The sequence below is a fragment of the Argentina silus genome (assembly GCF_951799395.1).
Source record: "Argentina silus genome assembly, chromosome: 10".
Taxonomy (NCBI): domain Eukaryota; kingdom Metazoa; phylum Chordata; class Actinopteri; order Argentiniformes; family Argentinidae; genus Argentina; species Argentina silus.
In genome coordinates this window covers 7,007,465-7,024,004 of record NC_139664.1, presented here as the reverse complement: position 1 = coordinate 7,024,004, position 16,540 = coordinate 7,007,465, and the positions used below count along the sequence as shown (strand labels likewise).

Below are 16,540 nucleotides of genomic sequence, written 5' to 3'. Positions count from 1 at the left end.
GCCATTTACAACAGTTCCACAAGAAACATATTTGTTTGAAAAATCTAAAACAAATAACTATAATACTCCCAATTGTAATTTGACAAGACAGAGCATCAAATGATAGACATGTGCATACATAGATAAGAGAATATGTTATTTTCTGAGGTTTTTCAGATAAGGGCTAGACATACAAATTACCCATATAATAGAGAAATAGAGCAACAGTACTGATAGACCTCCAACTCACAATGGAGAAGAGAAGTGGAAGGACCTTAGTTCTTCTACAGCTGGCTTTGATACAAGGTAAACTGTTTACTCTATCTTTTGTTAGCAACTCCAGCACCAAGTGCTCCTGACCTTTTAGATTGCGCTTTCATGGGATGAAAAGAGTATAGATCATGTGTTTTGAAATTTCTAAAAGCTACTTGACTTTGAAATTGAAGATAAAATTGAAAATCATCACAGGTTTTGTTCCAGCCCACCACCATGGCCAAGGTCAGGACGATCTGTGGATTAGTTGAATCCGATGTTGTCCTCAACAAATGCTTTTTTTATATTAAGGACTTGTGTTGATAACCACTGCACTCCGAGCTACTAAGACCCTCTCCTCTCTAGGTATACTGGGCTCCAGTGCTGTAGAGGTGAAGGCCTCTGTGAACCCTGCCAGAGTGGGCGACACAGTGACCCTGGCACTGTCCCCTGCGACAGCCCTGAAGAGTGGGAGCTGGGCTGTAGGTCGCACTCTGATCCTCACCTGGTCGGAGGACCAACAGGCCGTGTTCCCAGGCCACGACGGCAGAGCCTCCGTCAGCGCCGCTACCGGGGTGCTCACTCTGACCTCCGTCACCGTGGCCGACACAGGGGAATACGTGGTTAAGAGTACCGATCCTCAGCTCACGGCTAACGTCAACCTCATGGTCCTCGGTGAGTTTCCTAAATGTTTGACTCAAAATGTTCAATAATTCTAGATCTTTCTATACTATCTCTATCTCTGTACTATCTCTATCTCTATATAATAGTCCTATAATTTGGCCAAAGATCCAAAAATCCAAGTGATATCTCCAAGTGAGATTTATGTTCGGTTCGAGTGTGCCTTTGTGTCAAGTGCTTACCAGTATGTGTGTGTGCACAGGGATTCTGGCAGAACTGTTAGCGCTGTTGATGTTGGCATTTTGACTGTGCCAGATGAGTGATTCATTGGCTGTTGGCCATTGATCAAAAGGAACAGTGTAGTTTTCTCAGAAGACCATTAAAAAAACATGAAGGGCAACAAGCAGGTTGAATACCTCTTCTCAAGTTGTGTGAATTGGAAAAAAAGGTCAATATGGTTCAAAATACATTAAAGCTACGGAAATGGTTCTAACACAAATGTAGGTATGACCCAAGCAGAAGGATGCAGGCAGACGCTCCCATCAAACAGACACTCAACAAACAATGTCTTGTGGCCATCACCCTTCTCCCGCATGGTGTACCCTCTGGTTTCTGTTATGTGTTATATGAATCTCTCTCTCTCTCCCTCGCTCCTGCAGAACCTGTTTCTGGTGTGAAATTAGCAGCAAATTACACAGATTCTGACTTAGTGGAGTTCAACAGTTCGTTCATTCTGTCCTGCTCCTCCTCTGGCTCCTCCCTCTCCTACCTCTGGCTGAATGGCAGCTCCGAGGTCACAGCCAGTGGGGCAGTTCAGCTTAGTAATGGAAACAGCACCCTCACCATAGCCAATGTGACCCGGTATGACCAGGGACCGTTCAGGTGTAATGTCTCTAACCTCATCAGTCATGGAGTTAGCCAGCCTCTACATCTCAACATTACCTGTGAGTAGAAGGTCATGAACTCAACTGTAGGTCTCCTGCTATAAAGCTATCAACACTTTTCTGAAGTGACAATTTGCTCTCTTGAGCGTATTTGGGGTGTTTACACTACAGACCGTAGCCTGTGTCCAATAATCCATCTGTTTCTCTACTACTTCACAGATGGTCCAGACAGCATGTCCTTCACAGTAAATGGGCTGAACGTCACCTCCTTCTATGTTGGGTCAAACTTGACCATGTCCTGCTCAGCCAAGTCAAACCCTCCAGCTGAGCTGCAATGGGCTGTCAATGGAGAGCTGCTTAATAGGACGGGTCCAGAGTTGGAGCTGTACAGTGTCAGAGAGGACCAGTGGGGCCTGTACTCCTGTGTGGCCTTCAACAACGGAACCAACAAGTACAGCAACATCACCAAGCAGATCATCATCAGCAGTGGGTTTATACTAGCCTTGTCTGTGTCTGTGTCTGTGTCTGTGTCTGTGTTTTTGTGTGTGTTTCTGTGTGTGTGTGTGTGTGTGTGTGTGTGTGTGTGTGTGTCTGTGTGTGTGTGTCTCTCTGTCTGTCTGTCTGTCTACCGATCCATATATTCATCCATCCATCCACCTAGTCCATCCATCCATCCATCCATCCATCCATCCATCCATCCATCCATCCATCCATCCATCCATCCAGACATCCGTCCACTGATCTATGCATCTGTCTCCTCAGAGCCACTTCCCTCTGGGTCAGTGCAGCTGGGCGTGAGTGTGTGGCTCCTCCTCCTCTTCTCATTGGCTGGGGCCCTCCTTTGAGCTCTAATGGGCAGGCAAGTCTCCCTAATTGACACACTGCACTATATACAAGCCACATACTGTATTGAGTATAACTAACTTTTGCAGAATGGCAAACCACAGTGTATTTCCCCTATGATAAAAGTACTGCATCATGGGTATGACATCAAGAGTGTGTTTCAATATGCTTTAAATGTACAAGAAGAAAAAACAGGGAAGAATGAAAAAAGACTGTTTTTGTTTCTTTCCTCATATCCTTCAAAGATGTTTCTTCCCAGATGACTGGACCTACTGGACCTCTCAATCCTAGAACGGAGATTCCTGCTGTGTCATCATAATTTGTACTACTCTTGCTGCCAAATGTATTATTTTACACAATTAACACTAACCCTAACCCTAACTTTAACCCACTAATGTATACCATGTATTCTAATGCACCTCTCAGTCAACCTCATGGAATAATCAAGATGTGTTTGTTTGTGGAAATATGACTATAGGGTTCTTAATTGCCTGAATGAAGCATCATGTGATTTGTATTCATTCTTGGTTGAGGTGTCTTGAATGTACACAAATGACAATTAAGCACAAAGGATTAAACACAACTACAAACAAAGCAATATGACTTGAATGCCATTCTCATTTTGTATTTGGCACAGCAAATAATCACACACTTCAAACACTTCATAGTTGACCTGTGTAGAATTCATTATTGACCAAGAGTGGAGTCACTGTTAGTTAGTTAGTTAGTTTTACACAGTGTACAGTGACATTGAATTCTCATATTTATTAGAACTGAATCCTTATTTCAAGCACTTGACCTTACTTTGCTTACATCATGACAAGAAATTGAAAGTCAATGGCCCTTCAGAGCAACGATACAAACAGGCCTAGCCAGCTGGGTTGGACCCAAAATACGGGTAAATAAACCGAAGGCACTGTAGCTCAGTGCGTCAGGGATTCAGAAGTGGTCATACAGTTATTGATGATTTTACGATCATACGACTGTTCACTCTTAGTGGATTACAATATCTGAAAATAAATCTCTCAAAGATCATAAATTCAGCTTGAGAGATTCACAGGATTAAAATATCCAATGCAGCAGTCTTCATGCTGGTGGCCCTTATGCCTTGATGTCACACCAAGACAACTGATACCATTTCTAAATACAGTAGGGCCATTGTTTGTACTGTATAAGATAGTCAAATATGTTCTATAAAAAGTGCTTCAGTAGCTGTGACATATATTGCAGTTTACCTACACCAAATCAGATAACAATCTCTTAAACGTGATAAAGGAGTGTACACTACAGTACCCAGTGTAAGTAATGGGACAGTGAAGGCTTTTGGCTCACAACGGAAGCACTGTCGCATGGCCTGTGTAAGTAATGGGACAGTGAAGGCTTTTGGCTCACAACAGAAGCACTGTCACATGGCATGTGGCCAAGTGCAATACCACAGTCACCCACAAGCTCCCTCATTCTCCTTGGCTCATTCTACACTCCTAAAGTTTAGATTTTAAATCAAACAGTTACTATGAGGTTAAGGTTCTCAGCATTTATTTGAGGACAAAGGATTGTTGACCAAATACTAAACATGAGTGCTTAATTTGGACATTTGATGAATCTGTCCCATTACTTTTGGGTACCCTGAAATATAATTTCATCAAATAAAAGCTGAGTATCTCTACTTTAACCTCTTAGTACTTGTTTGATTTAAAATCCAAACTTTTGGAGTGGAGAGCCAAAACAAGAAAAAATGCTTATTACTTATGCACGGCACTGTATTTCAGTTAGTGTTACCTGTTGTATAATTGCTCCGATCGCGAAACCTTTCCTGAAACCTGTCACACATCCAATTCTGTTTCCTGGCCTGACAGAATATTCATGCCCGGCCTTAAAAGCATTATTTACAAACTGACCATGTGGATGCAGTAAACAAAACGTATTAACGATACTTGACAGTGATGTGAGAAGAGGCAGACAGGATCTCTGGTCAGTGCGCTTCAATAACAGTGTAAACAGACAGGTTTGTCTCTATTAGATCCTGTATAATAATATTGCAGTGGATGAAGCAGCCCAGAGCAAATAGACACACATTGTTACAAGACAGAAATCCATGCGATAGAAATAAAGTGGTGTTAGTTGTAGATGACATCGACTTCATTTAGAATTTTTAAACGGTGCATGGTATTGTGCTGGATGCATGTATGGTTCTAGACAGGCTATCTCATCAGTGTGATTTGTGTTTTGTGAGCTCACATTGACCACCGGTGACTCTACAGCACCATACATGAATGCCTGGTACACAAGTTTCAATGGGGCTGGAGTAACTACTTTATCCTTGGCCTGGCTCGCCATCCACGTTCGAGGCTCCTCTATGGGCCCGTATGGGAAAACAAGGACTGAAATTGGTTTACAGGAAAACATAACCAGCCTGAAACACACCCTTGTGTGTCAACCATAAACACAGGTACAAATGGACCTGGCCAAAACAGGGTGTGGAAAGGGGTGTGTGAGTGGGCATGGTGGCAGCAGGGTGGGTGGGTACATTTGCATCATATGAGCCAACCACCATTGCATGATCCTGAATAAATATTTGCAGGTCAAAAGGAGACTGGGAGTAAACAGTATCGGCATATCTGGATTTACTAAGGCAGCTGGACGTCCATTTAGCTCATAGCAAGGTGTCCCGCTCATTTCTCATAGTGTGTTATGATCTGTGAGAGCACCATGGAGTATCCTATGGTGTATGTTCTCGTTCTGGTTCTGCTAAACTTCACAACAGGTAACGTGGCAAATAAGGCAAATATATTTATGTTTTTTCTATGAAGTGTGAAAATGCATGTATCAAAATAGCTCTGTGTTTGATACGTCTCCATCATAAAAAAAACGTAAAAAGGTGTAGGTTGTTGACTTTAAACGTCTTTATGAGAAAATAGTCACCTTACACATTCTGATTTAACCTTAGTTTAAAGACACAAAAGCTTTTAAAACAAAAGCTGGAATAAGTTAAGCATTAAAGTTTTAATATTTGATTTACTTCTCTAAAATGCCTTTTTAGAATATGTAGTTCAGGATCTCCATCATTTTAGAATATCGGAAATCAAAAGAACAAAAACACCCCCCCCAAAAAACTAAATTGATATTCCTCTTGTCCTAGATGTCCATGCAGAAGTGCTGGTTGCCTCTATGAACCCCTTGGCTGTGGGCAGTAACGTCACACTGGAGCTGTCCTCTCCAACCAATATCAATGCGGGGACCTGGACACACTTAGGGGCAATCATCATATTGATGTTTCCAGGAGGCCAATATATCAGTCCGACTTGGGTAGACAGGATCACATTCAACCGCAACTCCTCAGAGCTGTCTATATACTCGGTCACACTGGTAGACTCTGGACTGTATATTCTGCAGGGATTGGACCCATCTCTACATGCTGTGATGACTTTGTCTGTCCAGGGTAAGGTGCTCCACTGAACACAGCCTCTCTGCTATGAATATGTACACATAGGCCTATAATGTTTACCGAAAGCAAAGAGAAGTTACCTGTCTTGTTTTTCATAACACCCTTGAAAACAGCGGACCACAACGCCTGAGCAAACATGTTCCTTTCAATTTCATCTAAGAGATTAATCTTTATTGGTGTGCAACAACACTAACCGGGAACACATTTCGTCATACCCATCAGTCTGTACTGAGACAAACATCTTGACAAGTGCTTTTTTCTCTCTCGCCTACAGAGCCCATTTCAAATATTAGTCTAAAGGCCGACGGCACAAATCTGATAGAGCTGAACAATACTGCAATTCTCACCTGCTCAGTCTCCTCTGGCACCTCCCTCTCCTACCTCTGGCTGAATGGCAGCTCTGAGGTCACAGCCAATGCGGGAGTTCAGCTTAGTAATGGAAACAGCACTCTCACCATAGCCGGAGTGACCCGGTACGATGAGGGACCATTCAAGTGTGAGGTCATCAACGGCATTAGTAACGGAACTAGTGAGCCTGTTCACCTTAATGTCAGATGTGAGTATCAGAAGAACACACAATGAACCCATACATCATAAATGGATGTCACCTTGTTAGTAGGAACAGACATACCATACTTTGCAAACAACTCTGACAATAGTTTCTCCCCCATAGATGGTCCAAGTAACCTCACCATAATGGTCGTCCCTGAGATGGCAGCCTACAAGACAGGAACTCACATCACATTGTCGTGCTTCGCTGAGTCCAAACCCCCTGCGTCTTTCATGTGGAGCTTTGGGGGGATGTCGCTCAACCAGCATGGTCCCCAGCTTCACCTAGAGAACACCAAAGAGAACCAGACAGGAAGTTACACGTGCTTGGCCTACAACAACGTCACGCTAAGGTTCGCCAGTGTGACCACAATGATCAGAATTGTGGGTAAGGCAACGTCCAGAGTTATGGCATTTCATATAGACATTTATTAATGATACTTGATTATAGATGGTGATATATTCTATATGATTATAGATATATTGTATGTTCTAAAACAAATGGAGCTCAGTTCATGTGATTAAACTACTACTCCATTACCTACCCTAGAGCCGATATCAGCAGTTGGGCTAAACCGCGTCGGTAAACTACCGATACTCAATGAGTCCATCACTCTGAGCTGTGAGGTGACTGGACCTGTGGACTACATTCATTGGAACAGGAACTGGATGCCCCTGTATCCTAACAACAGAACAACCTTCTCTATGGACAACAGAACCATGACTCTCAACCCAGTCCAGCGTTACGACAATGGCGACTATCACTGCCAAGCCTTCAATGCAGTGAACAACCTGACTAGCCTAGCATACAGACTCGTAGTGAACTGTAAGTATTCAAAGTTGTGGTAATCTGGGTTGCTGAAATAGTGTAAAATCTTCTTCTCCTATATTGTGTTTAACAGATGGACCAGAGAAACCAGTTATCATGGGCGAGGTGATAGCGATGACAGGATACACCGTGACTTTCAATTGCTCGGCCTCCTCTCAGCCTCCAAGCCACTTCAGCTGGTTCTTCAATGGCACCCTGTTGGCCAATGGCTCAGTGTATGAGACTGGCCCACTGACCTTAGCCAGTAATGGAGAGTACACCTGCATGGCCTTCAACAATGTCACTGACAGATACAGCACTGCCACCAGGATGCTGACTGTTGTTGGTGAGAAGAAGAGAAAACCTTATTGTTGAATTGTATATCTAATGTTAAGGATAAGAAAATCAGCGATGACATCAACGATGGAGGATCTTTCATTTTGTACTACCATCATGTGTAGACAATGTGTAAATAAACATTATTGTATGAACTGGGATGATGAATAGTATAAACATATTCATACAGAGGGTAGAGGACAGAGTTTGTCATCAAGTGTGAAAAAACAGCAGATTCTGTGGATATGAAAGCCCACTGCGTAAATGAGCAGAAATTGACGAAGGTTTAAATGCTGAAACCTTTGATTCCCTATCCACAGTTCCTGTGACCATGGCCAAAGTGAAAGTCATGGGAGCCCAGCCAATAGCAGACCAGACATTCACATTGACTTGTGAGACCTCCGGAACCATCTACTCCATCCACTGGAAGAGGAACGGCTTGCCTCTGTCTGCTGACAACAGAACAGTCTTCTCGATGGACAACACCACCCTCACCTTCAGCCCTGTCCTGAAATCTGACAACGGAGACATTCAGTGTGCTGCTTACAACCCCCTCAGCAACATGATCAGCACAGACTACATACTGACGGTGAACTGTGAGTACATACTAAACTAATAACAATGGCTGCAAGGTTCACCTTTGACCCCATAATCTATAATGGAGGAAACATTTACATTTAAGAAAAATACCTTCATCGATATTGTAGTAAAGTCAGTGAGAAGGTTTGAATCCCACCTCTAATACCATTAACTGTTGATTAATCATTATTTGATCTTCACATCTTTAACACCTATTGTGTGACAGTTAAGGTATTCTATATCTATGGGGATACTACACTCAAAATGTAAAGTTTGTCAGACGTTTTCGTACAGCATAAGTGGTCTAATGTAAAGATAAAACCACATCTCTCAACATGTGTTGTATATCCAGCTATTTGCAGAAATCTAAAAAGAATAGAGAAGATGCGCCATTGAGTTTGGGTTTAAGCATAGCCTAAAGCTGATTCAACACATAGGACATTGACTTATCTCAACATTAGACCCCCTTTGAGGTTGAATACATGTGAGCAACTTTGATTTCAGAGTGGACTATCCCTTTAAGGTGTCAAACTAATCGTTGCCTTTTTTAGATGGACCTGAAAAGCCCAGTATAAATGGGCCGGAATTAGTAAAGACCGGAACCAACGTGATGTTCAACTGCTCAGCCTCCTCTCAGCCTCCAAGCCACTTCAGGTGGTTCTTCAATGACACCCTGGTGGCCACTGGCTCAGTGTATGAGACTGGCCCACTGACCTTAGCCAGTAATGGAGAGTACACCTGCATGGCCTTGAACAACATCACTGACAGAAACAGCACTGCCACCAAGATGCTGACTGTTGTTGGTAAGTGTGAACCTGGGCTGGCATATTTCCTACCTACTCTACATTTCTCAGGAAGGGACAAGGTACTACTACTATTTGTGTAGATAGAGAGAGATAAATGATTGACATTGAAATAAGCGACCCTGTAGTAAACCCAAGAGCATTTATATAGAATCCCCACTTGTTAAAGGGATTACATTTAAAAAATGCAAAATCAGGAAGACTGAGTTCTATTGGTTTTTGGCTAGAAATTGCTAGCAATTAGAAGTTGGTGACAGTGACTAGACACACAAAACCAATGCATGGATTGCAGTCTGTACTTGGTCATAGACTACTTTCAAGGAAATGAAGCAAATATGTGATTTTGTAATTTGGGTGAACTATCCCTTTAATTATTTTCCACAATTCATAAATCTTGTAGTTCAGATTGTGGCAGTTATTATGACACTGCATGATTCCAGTGCATGATACTTGTTCTCTGCTTGTTCACAGCCCCTATAACGGAGGTATACATACAAATACCTTTAAAATCCGCCGTAGACGGTCAATCCTTTACTCTGAGCTGTGACGTGACTGGACCTGCAGACTCCATTTACTGGATGAGGACAGGGATGCCCCTGTATCCTGACAACAGAACAGTCTTCTCTATCGACAACAGAACCATGACTCTCAACCCAGTCCAGCATTCTGATCAGGGAGACTATCGCTGTGAGGCCGGCAATGCTGTGAGCCTCATGAAAAGCCAAGCATACAGACTCTGGGTGAATTGTGAGTATTACAATAGATAACAGTGCACTCTCTTTAAGAACAAACAAGTTGCCCAGTAACATTGAACTGTTCTTACAATTGTGTAGTAACACTATTAATACTCAAGTAACACCATTGAGTTTAACTTTCACATGAATATACACATACGTGTCTGCTTGATGGCTAAAAGGTAAATACTATAATGTCTAGCTAGGTAGTATTAGCAACATGCTGCAGGCTGTAGCCTATTAACATCTTCTCTGTGTCACAGATGGACCAGGGAAGCCTATGATTGACGGACCATCCATGGCCAAGACAGGATACAGCGTGACTTTCAACTGCTCGGCCTCCTCTCAGCCTCCAAGCCACTTCAGCTGGTTCTTCAATGACACCCTGGTGGCCACTGGCTCAGTGTATGAGACTGGCCCACTGACCTTAGACAGTAATGGAGAGTACACCTGTATGGCCTTCAACAATGTTACTGACAGAAACAGCACTGCCACCAAGATGCTCACCGTTGTTGGTGAGCCCATGCCCTGCCCACTTTTGTGGTCTAAAAACATCAGACAAACTTGAATTCTAGGGTGAACTATCCCTTTAACAAAATCTACTTTCTTGGCAGCAGAAATATTGCTTTGCAGCTGATAAATCTATATCAACTACTAACACATTTTCACTTTGTCTCCATGCAGCTCCAATAACCTCAGTCTCCATAAGCACCGGTGGAAAACCGGCCATTGTGAATGACTCCTTGACGATGATCTGTAGTGTCGTTGGTGAGCCAGACTCCATTTACTGGTATAGGTACTGGATGCCCCTGTATCCTGACAACAGAACAGTCTTCTCTATGGACAACAGAACCATGACTCTCAACCCAGTCCAGCATTATGACAGCGGAGACTATCACTGTGAGGCCAGCAATTATGTGAACAACATGACTAGCCCTGCTTTCACACTTGTGGTGAACTGTGAGTATTTGAATCCTATGCTTCTCAAAAATAATGCATGTGTTTAGTATTCACCAGTATTCAGGTAGAAGATGGCAGATTGTATCTCTTTGTGGGTTTCTTTCTTCCACAGATGGACCAGATCATCCTATGATATTTGGTCCGGCTGTCGCAGAGACAGGAAAGAACGTGACATTCAACTGCTCGGCCTCCTCTCAGCCTCCAAGCCACTTCAGCTGGTTCTTCAATGACACCCTGGTGGCCACTGGCTCAGTGTATGAGACTGGCCCACTGACCTTAGACAGTAATGGAGAGTACACCTGCATGGCCTCCAACAACATCACTGACAGAAACAGCAATGCCACTAAGACGCTCACAGTCATTGGTAAGTCAGCAACTACTTATAACCAAGAGACAACTGTTTCTGTTTCAGACTACTATACAGCCATCATTCTTTCAGTGACTAATACAGTGTGTGGTATTGGAATACACCATTCTTGTAACATGTTATAAAGAGAGACCAGATGCACTTGCTTTTAGCCATGCACTGTACCCTCCTCTCTCTCCACAGAGACCATAACATCAGTGATGGTGAAACCTAACACAACACCAATAGCTGCTCACAACCTAACCCTGACCTGTGATGTCATTGGGCCCTATGACAGAATCATTTGGATGATGCACAGCGCGTTTACAGACCTCAATGGCACAGTGCACTCATCTGTGACTATCTTTGCCAGCAATACCTCTCTGGACTTCAGTCCAGTGAAAGTGTCTGATGATGGACGCTATCAGTGTGTGGCTTCCAACATCTTTGGTCGACACTACAGCCCTGAATACCAGCTACAGGTGAACTGTAAGTACTGGGTTTTTAGTCCATTGATGACATCACATATTTTAAAAGTTTAGGATTCCAGACACCTCATTGAAAAAGTATTGCAATTGGGCACTTTTATAACTTAGTAACAAAATTCATATTTTCAACATGATAGACTGGCTCCTTTGTCTCTATTGCATCTGTAAAAGAGATACTTGCAGTAATACTATAGCTTGAATGCCAGTCTGTTTCTTCTTTCGTCAACTTGTCAAATGAAGTGCCAAATGCATGCACATGTACATGTGTACATGCCTAGCATTGTTGAATGCATAAACAGTCAGTGTGACCCCTCTCTCTCTGCAGATGGCCCTCTGAGTGTTGCTATCACTGGCCCAGGCACAGTGGTGATTGGCTCAGTCATCACTGTCACTCTAAGGTGCTCTGCTGACTCCCAGCCAACCAGTGAATACCAATGGGTCTTCAACAACCAAACAGTGCTGGGGACAGGCCCTATATTGGCAGTAATAGCTTCCTCGGAGAATGCAGGGGACTACACTTGCGTAGCTAGAAACCCAGTGACCAACATAACGCTGTCCAAGACCGAACGTCTGAACGTGACTGGTGAGTGGGAAAACTAATTACACGTCTTTATGTACTTTATAATACGTATGTGATTCAAATCAGTTGGCCTTGTTTGCGCAGGGCTTATATTTTGTCATCAAGCAAGAACAATGAAAACAGTAATATAACCATCTAACCATGTTACTGTACAGTATGTAAGCATATAACCATAAAAACACAACTTTCTCCCTGACGTCCCCTTCCTCCTCTTCCTCCCCCATTTCTCTTGTCACCTCTGTCCTTTGCCTCTCAGACCGCTCTCTTGCCCCTCCACTCCAGTCCAGAGGTGGGTTGACATTCCTGGCCCTGTTTGCTCTCTCTCTCCCTGTGGTCAACAACTGGCTGCTCTACTGAGCCCACTGCAGTAAGCATGCCTGCTGGGATTGATGCCGTACCAATACAGTGCTACCACTCCTTTCCCTCTACCCTCATTGACTCCACCCACTGATCTGAAATGGACCAGATGGATACTGTATAAGCAATATTGTAACTGCTCCACATTTCTTACTAGAGGGGTTGGGTTATAGTTCCTGTCATGATGCATAAATACAGTATATGTAACTATTTATATTTTATAGGAAGAGTGAAGAGAATGAGGCAGAATGGGGCCGAATGTGTTTAGAATGTCAATAGAATGAATTTTTATGATTTTTTATGTCAATCACCTCTATATGTAAACTCATATACAAATAAATCAAAATATCTTGGAAATCGTTATCACTATGGACATTGAAGGGGCAATATCCTCTCCTCAACTGCGCTTGTAACGGCTCAATATGTATCTCTACTATGAAATGCTGGTAAGCGTTAATAATGTTAATCATACAAATAATTTAAGCATTAATCATGTAACTGTGTGACCTGAGAGTCACCCTTTGCTTATGACTTGAGTAGACTAATAGAATAGAGAAGTAGAAGTATTGCTTATGAACTGTGTTGAAAGCTTGACATGAGGATGTGTAGCTGACAAGGCATTTAAGGAAGATGTACGATGTACAAGACCCAACTGTTTAAGGTGACCCAACTGTTTAAGGTGACCCAACTGTTTAAGGTTACCCAACTGCTTCAATGTTGAAAGGCAGATAAGAATATGTGAAGACCCGCCCTGCGGTGCTTTGAAAGTATAAATGCATGCTTGTAACTTTGTTTTGGGTTAGAAACAGTTTGTTTCTTGGTTAGAAACAGACTGCCATGCTTGCAATCATTAAAACAAGTAAATAGAACATATATTGTGTACGTGCCTATTTGTGCAGAGTCTCACCAAATACTAAGTGGTAGATTTCCACGACACACTGCCTAGTTCTGTTTCTATTCAAATATTCTGTACATATTTATGTTCAGTGTGAGTATAGCCCTGGAGTCCATGAATTGAGTCACTTTCATTGTTGTTTTTTATTATTCATGTAAAAAAAAAACATTTTGTAAGAAAAAGTACATTTACAGATTTATTTAACTCTCAGAATACTGCTAGGTTAGTTCAGATGATATTTAGAGGTTACATTCAAACACTGATTTACATTTTGAAAATATATCAAATATATCATATCACATCTTCAAAGGCTTGTCAGTGGCTTGTACTGTTGTCTACGTTTTTATTTCTTCCCCATTCATTATTTTCTTAAATAAAGTGTGGTGTCAATTAATTCAGCTTTCTTGTTTCTTTTCACCCCTAGTTCACTACTTGGTTGATTTCCTTAAGAACACGTAATGATTCTGCGATCATCTTAATAGTCGTGCTGTATACAGTATATGGCACATAGAAAGGGACAAAGAGAAGCATATGATTGAGAGAATATTCTTGAATATTGTTATTACAAAACTATTACAAAATACGTCCTAGCATGATGCATGACTTATGCAAGACATATACTGTAAGAGACACGGCTACTTTATAGTCAACCCTTTATATTGGAATACTGGTTTTGCCTCGGTCGACCTTCGCCTTTCTCAGGTTTTCCAGGATCTTCTGACATCTCGGATTCTTGGACCCTTTCCTTCTGCGCATCTCAACAACTTCAGCATTGTGTGTAATCCGGAGAGCCGAAAAGCAGGAAGGAGGAGAGACAGACACAGATTGGTAACTAACTTACTAGCTTCATAACTAAGCTCACCTCTGTAACATCTAGTACAGGATGTGGATGTGAGTGGGTCCTGTAGTAGTGAGTGCCCCATGCTGCTGCCTGTGTAAGAACACTTTGTAGGTATATGCAAGTGAAGTTCTGTGCAGTAAAACATAGCACTGACCATTCATCATTTGAGATTTGCTCAGGGTTACTCACAGGACTTTTTACCGTAGGGTTTGACAGACTCCTGGCAGAGGCAGCTTCTCCTACTCCCTGTCACACAGAGACATAAGGAGGAAACGATAAGGACAGCTACGGTACACTGAGCTGCAGTGTGGCTCATTCTAACGAAGCAGCGGTTTTCCTAAATTAACAAAGCTTGTTTTTTTTCTTTTACATTTTATAATTATCATTCCAATTTTATGAGTATTACATATGCTGGACATGGTATCAATGGCTTCTTCTTTGTCACCCACCATGATAGTCACACAGCCTGCCATGCTGTCTGATTGTGTTGATTTGGTTCAGAGGTCTCTTTGACTCTCCCATTGTGGCTGCAGCAACACACACAAAACAGTCTCAATGCACCATGCTTACTGAGAAGGTCCAACCATACTACATGGAGAGAATGCATGTGTGTTTACCAAGTTTCCACTTTACCAAGTGAATCATAACAAAGTGAAAATGTCAGTCTATGTATTTACTTACCATTCTTTGCTCTGACTGTAGCGGCATTAACACCCGAAAGCTGTGCTTCAGTTTCAGGAATCCCTAAATGAAGAGGGGAGTGGTGAGAGAGATGCCCACACTGTATGCATAATATTAGATAGGAACAATTACAGTACCAGTCAAAAGTTTGGACACACCTTGCCAAGAGTGTGCAAAGCTGTCATCAAAGCAAAAGGTGGCTACTTTGAAGAATCTAAAATATAAAACATTCTGGCTTGTTTAACACTATTTTTTGTTTACTACATCATTCCATATGTGTTCCTTCATAGTTTTGATGTCTTCAATATGAATATTAATCTGAAAATCTGAAAATAATAAAAAACCATTGAATGAGAAGGTGTGTCCAAACTTTTGACTGATACTGTAAATAAACACAAGAATTTGTCTGAATGAGTCTCTCTAGTTTCTCTCGGTGAATTAAATACTGGGTGTCAGAAACCCAGAAAATCATCCGCAGTAGTATCTACAGTAAAAGAGTAACCACATGTAACAAACCACATGTAACAAACCACATGTAACAAACCACATGTAACAAACCAAATTCACATTTCAGAGTAAACCAAACATACAATACTATACCTTGACCATTGTCAATGAATGCCACCAGTACACAGAAGAAGAGCACTAGTATCCTGAATGCCATTCTAATACCAGTGTCAATAACCTAATGAACAATAACTCCTGAATCTACTAAGTGAATTATGCTGGTGTTAACTCAGCCCTTTATATAGGCTTGAGTTGAATGGCTCAAAACATGAGATGAAACGGACCATTTACAGTATAACTGTAACACAGTATAAATGTTCTATGATGCATGTCCTTCCAGACCCGCACCTGCACAGTGACTTGATGTGTATGAGACTCAAAAGAAAGAGTGGACGTTTGCCAAAACAACATCTCATACTGTCACTGATGAGTGATGTCAGGCAGGAGCATGGGTGCGGGCCCCACATGATACTGACCTTTGATAATGCTGGACCATGAACGTCTTTGGCAAGTACTCCTCTGGTCTCTGGCTTATGCTCAATAAATATACTCTGTTTCATTGCTTCAATTAACCTGAAGACATGAAAAAAAAGTGTGAGTCGCATGAATATGTCGTGTTGTTTGTGTTCTCTATAAAAATATTATTGGTTACGGTTTTATGAAACACATTTTCTAATATTATTGTACAACACAATACAATCTTTCTCTAGCTGTCCAAATCTTTATTGAAGCAATGCAGATAGGGGAACTCCATTTGCTCTGAGTGAAATCTTACATTGAGTATCACAAAACATGAACATCCAGCATAATGGTTAGCAGGATTCCTGTAATCAGTCAAGGTTGTGAGTAGCCTCTCTGAAAAAAAAAGGGACTTTTTACAGGGATATTTAGACTTGGACTTTCTGGATGTGTTGCAAGGAAGGGTACAGGTAAACAAATACAACTTGGAGACAGACCCTGCCAACTAACCACACTGTGGTAACAGTACCAACCAAACTAACAGGGGACAGGGCAAGATTTATCCATCTTCTTACCACATCACCGTGTGACCA

General features: G+C 42.0%; 3 protein-coding genes across 5 annotated transcripts; 2 read left to right on the top strand and 1 right to left on the bottom strand.

The window, feature by feature from the left end:
- Positions 1–230: 230 nt before the first annotated feature.
- On the top strand, positions 231–3,014 carry LOC310810759 (cell adhesion molecule CEACAM2-like; the record flags this gene model as incomplete). Its single annotated transcript, XM_083678609.1, has 6 exons — positions 231–285; positions 598–906; positions 1,512–1,796; positions 1,956–2,222; positions 2,499–2,595; positions 2,825–3,014. 5 exons carry the CDS (start codon positions 231–233, stop codon positions 2,579–2,581), a joined length of 999 nt encoding a protein of 332 aa, XP_083534735.1. The 3' UTR covers positions 2,582–2,595; positions 2,825–3,014.
- A 2,141-nt stretch (positions 3,015–5,155) lies between these two features.
- On the top strand, positions 5,156–14,057 carry ceacam1 (CEA cell adhesion molecule 1). 3 transcript variants are annotated; one of them, XM_083679169.1, is made up of 15 exons: positions 5,156–5,343; positions 5,719–6,018; positions 6,299–6,580; positions 6,698–6,961; positions 7,124–7,399; positions 7,476–7,727; positions 8,038–8,313; positions 8,848–9,099; positions 9,571–9,846; positions 10,097–10,348; positions 10,518–10,793; positions 10,906–11,157; positions 11,344–11,628; positions 11,953–12,210; positions 12,464–14,057. In XM_083679169.1, the coding sequence occupies exons 1-15, from the start codon at positions 5,271–5,273 to the stop codon at positions 12,562–12,564; spliced, it is 3,675 nt and encodes a 1,224-aa protein (XP_083535295.1). In that variant the 5' UTR covers positions 5,156–5,270; the 3' UTR covers positions 12,565–14,057. The 3 variants fall into 3 exon arrangements, with proteins under 3 accessions (XP_083535295.1, XP_083535296.1, XP_083535297.1); XM_083679170.1 differs by lacking the exons at positions 8,038–8,313; positions 8,848–9,099; XM_083679171.1 differs by lacking the exons at positions 9,571–9,846; positions 10,097–10,348.
- Positions 13,584–15,713, bottom strand: LOC310811115 (uncharacterized protein). The gene is made up of 5 exons (XM_083679172.1): positions 15,582–15,713; positions 14,982–15,044; positions 14,750–14,827; positions 14,490–14,546; positions 13,584–14,223 (listed from the first exon to the last, which is right to left on the bottom strand). The coding sequence occupies exons 1-5, from the start codon at positions 15,643–15,645 to the stop codon at positions 14,114–14,116; spliced, it is 372 nt and encodes a 123-aa protein (XP_083535298.1). The 5' UTR covers positions 15,646–15,713; the 3' UTR covers positions 13,584–14,113.
- Positions 15,714–16,540: the final 827 nt, after the last annotated feature.

Excerpts from the sequence above, each read along its gene's own strand:
- ceacam1 (XM_083679169.1), top strand. The coding sequence starts at position 5,271 with ATGATCTGTGAGAGCACCATGGAGTATCCTATGGTGTATGTTCTCGTT. Across the intron at positions 7,728-8,037 it reads CAGGATGCTGACTGTTGTTG|TTCCTGTGACCATGGCCAAA; the intron begins GTGAGAAGAAGA and ends CCCTATCCACAG. Across the intron at positions 10,349-10,517 it reads CAAGATGCTCACCGTTGTTG|CTCCAATAACCTCAGTCTCC; the intron begins GTGAGCCCATGC and ends GTCTCCATGCAG.
- LOC310811115 (XM_083679172.1), bottom strand. The coding sequence starts at position 15,645 with ATGGCATTCAGGATACTAGTGCTCTTCTTCTGTGTACTGGTGGCATTC. Across the intron at positions 14,547-14,749 it reads CAGGCTGTGTGACTATCATG|GGAGTAGGAGAAGCTGCCTC; the intron begins GTGGGTGACAAA and ends TCTGTGTGACAG. Across the intron at positions 14,224-14,489 it reads ACCCTACGGTAAAAAGTCCT|TTGTTGAGATGCGCAGAAGG; the intron begins GTGAGTAACCCT and ends ACAATGCTGAAG.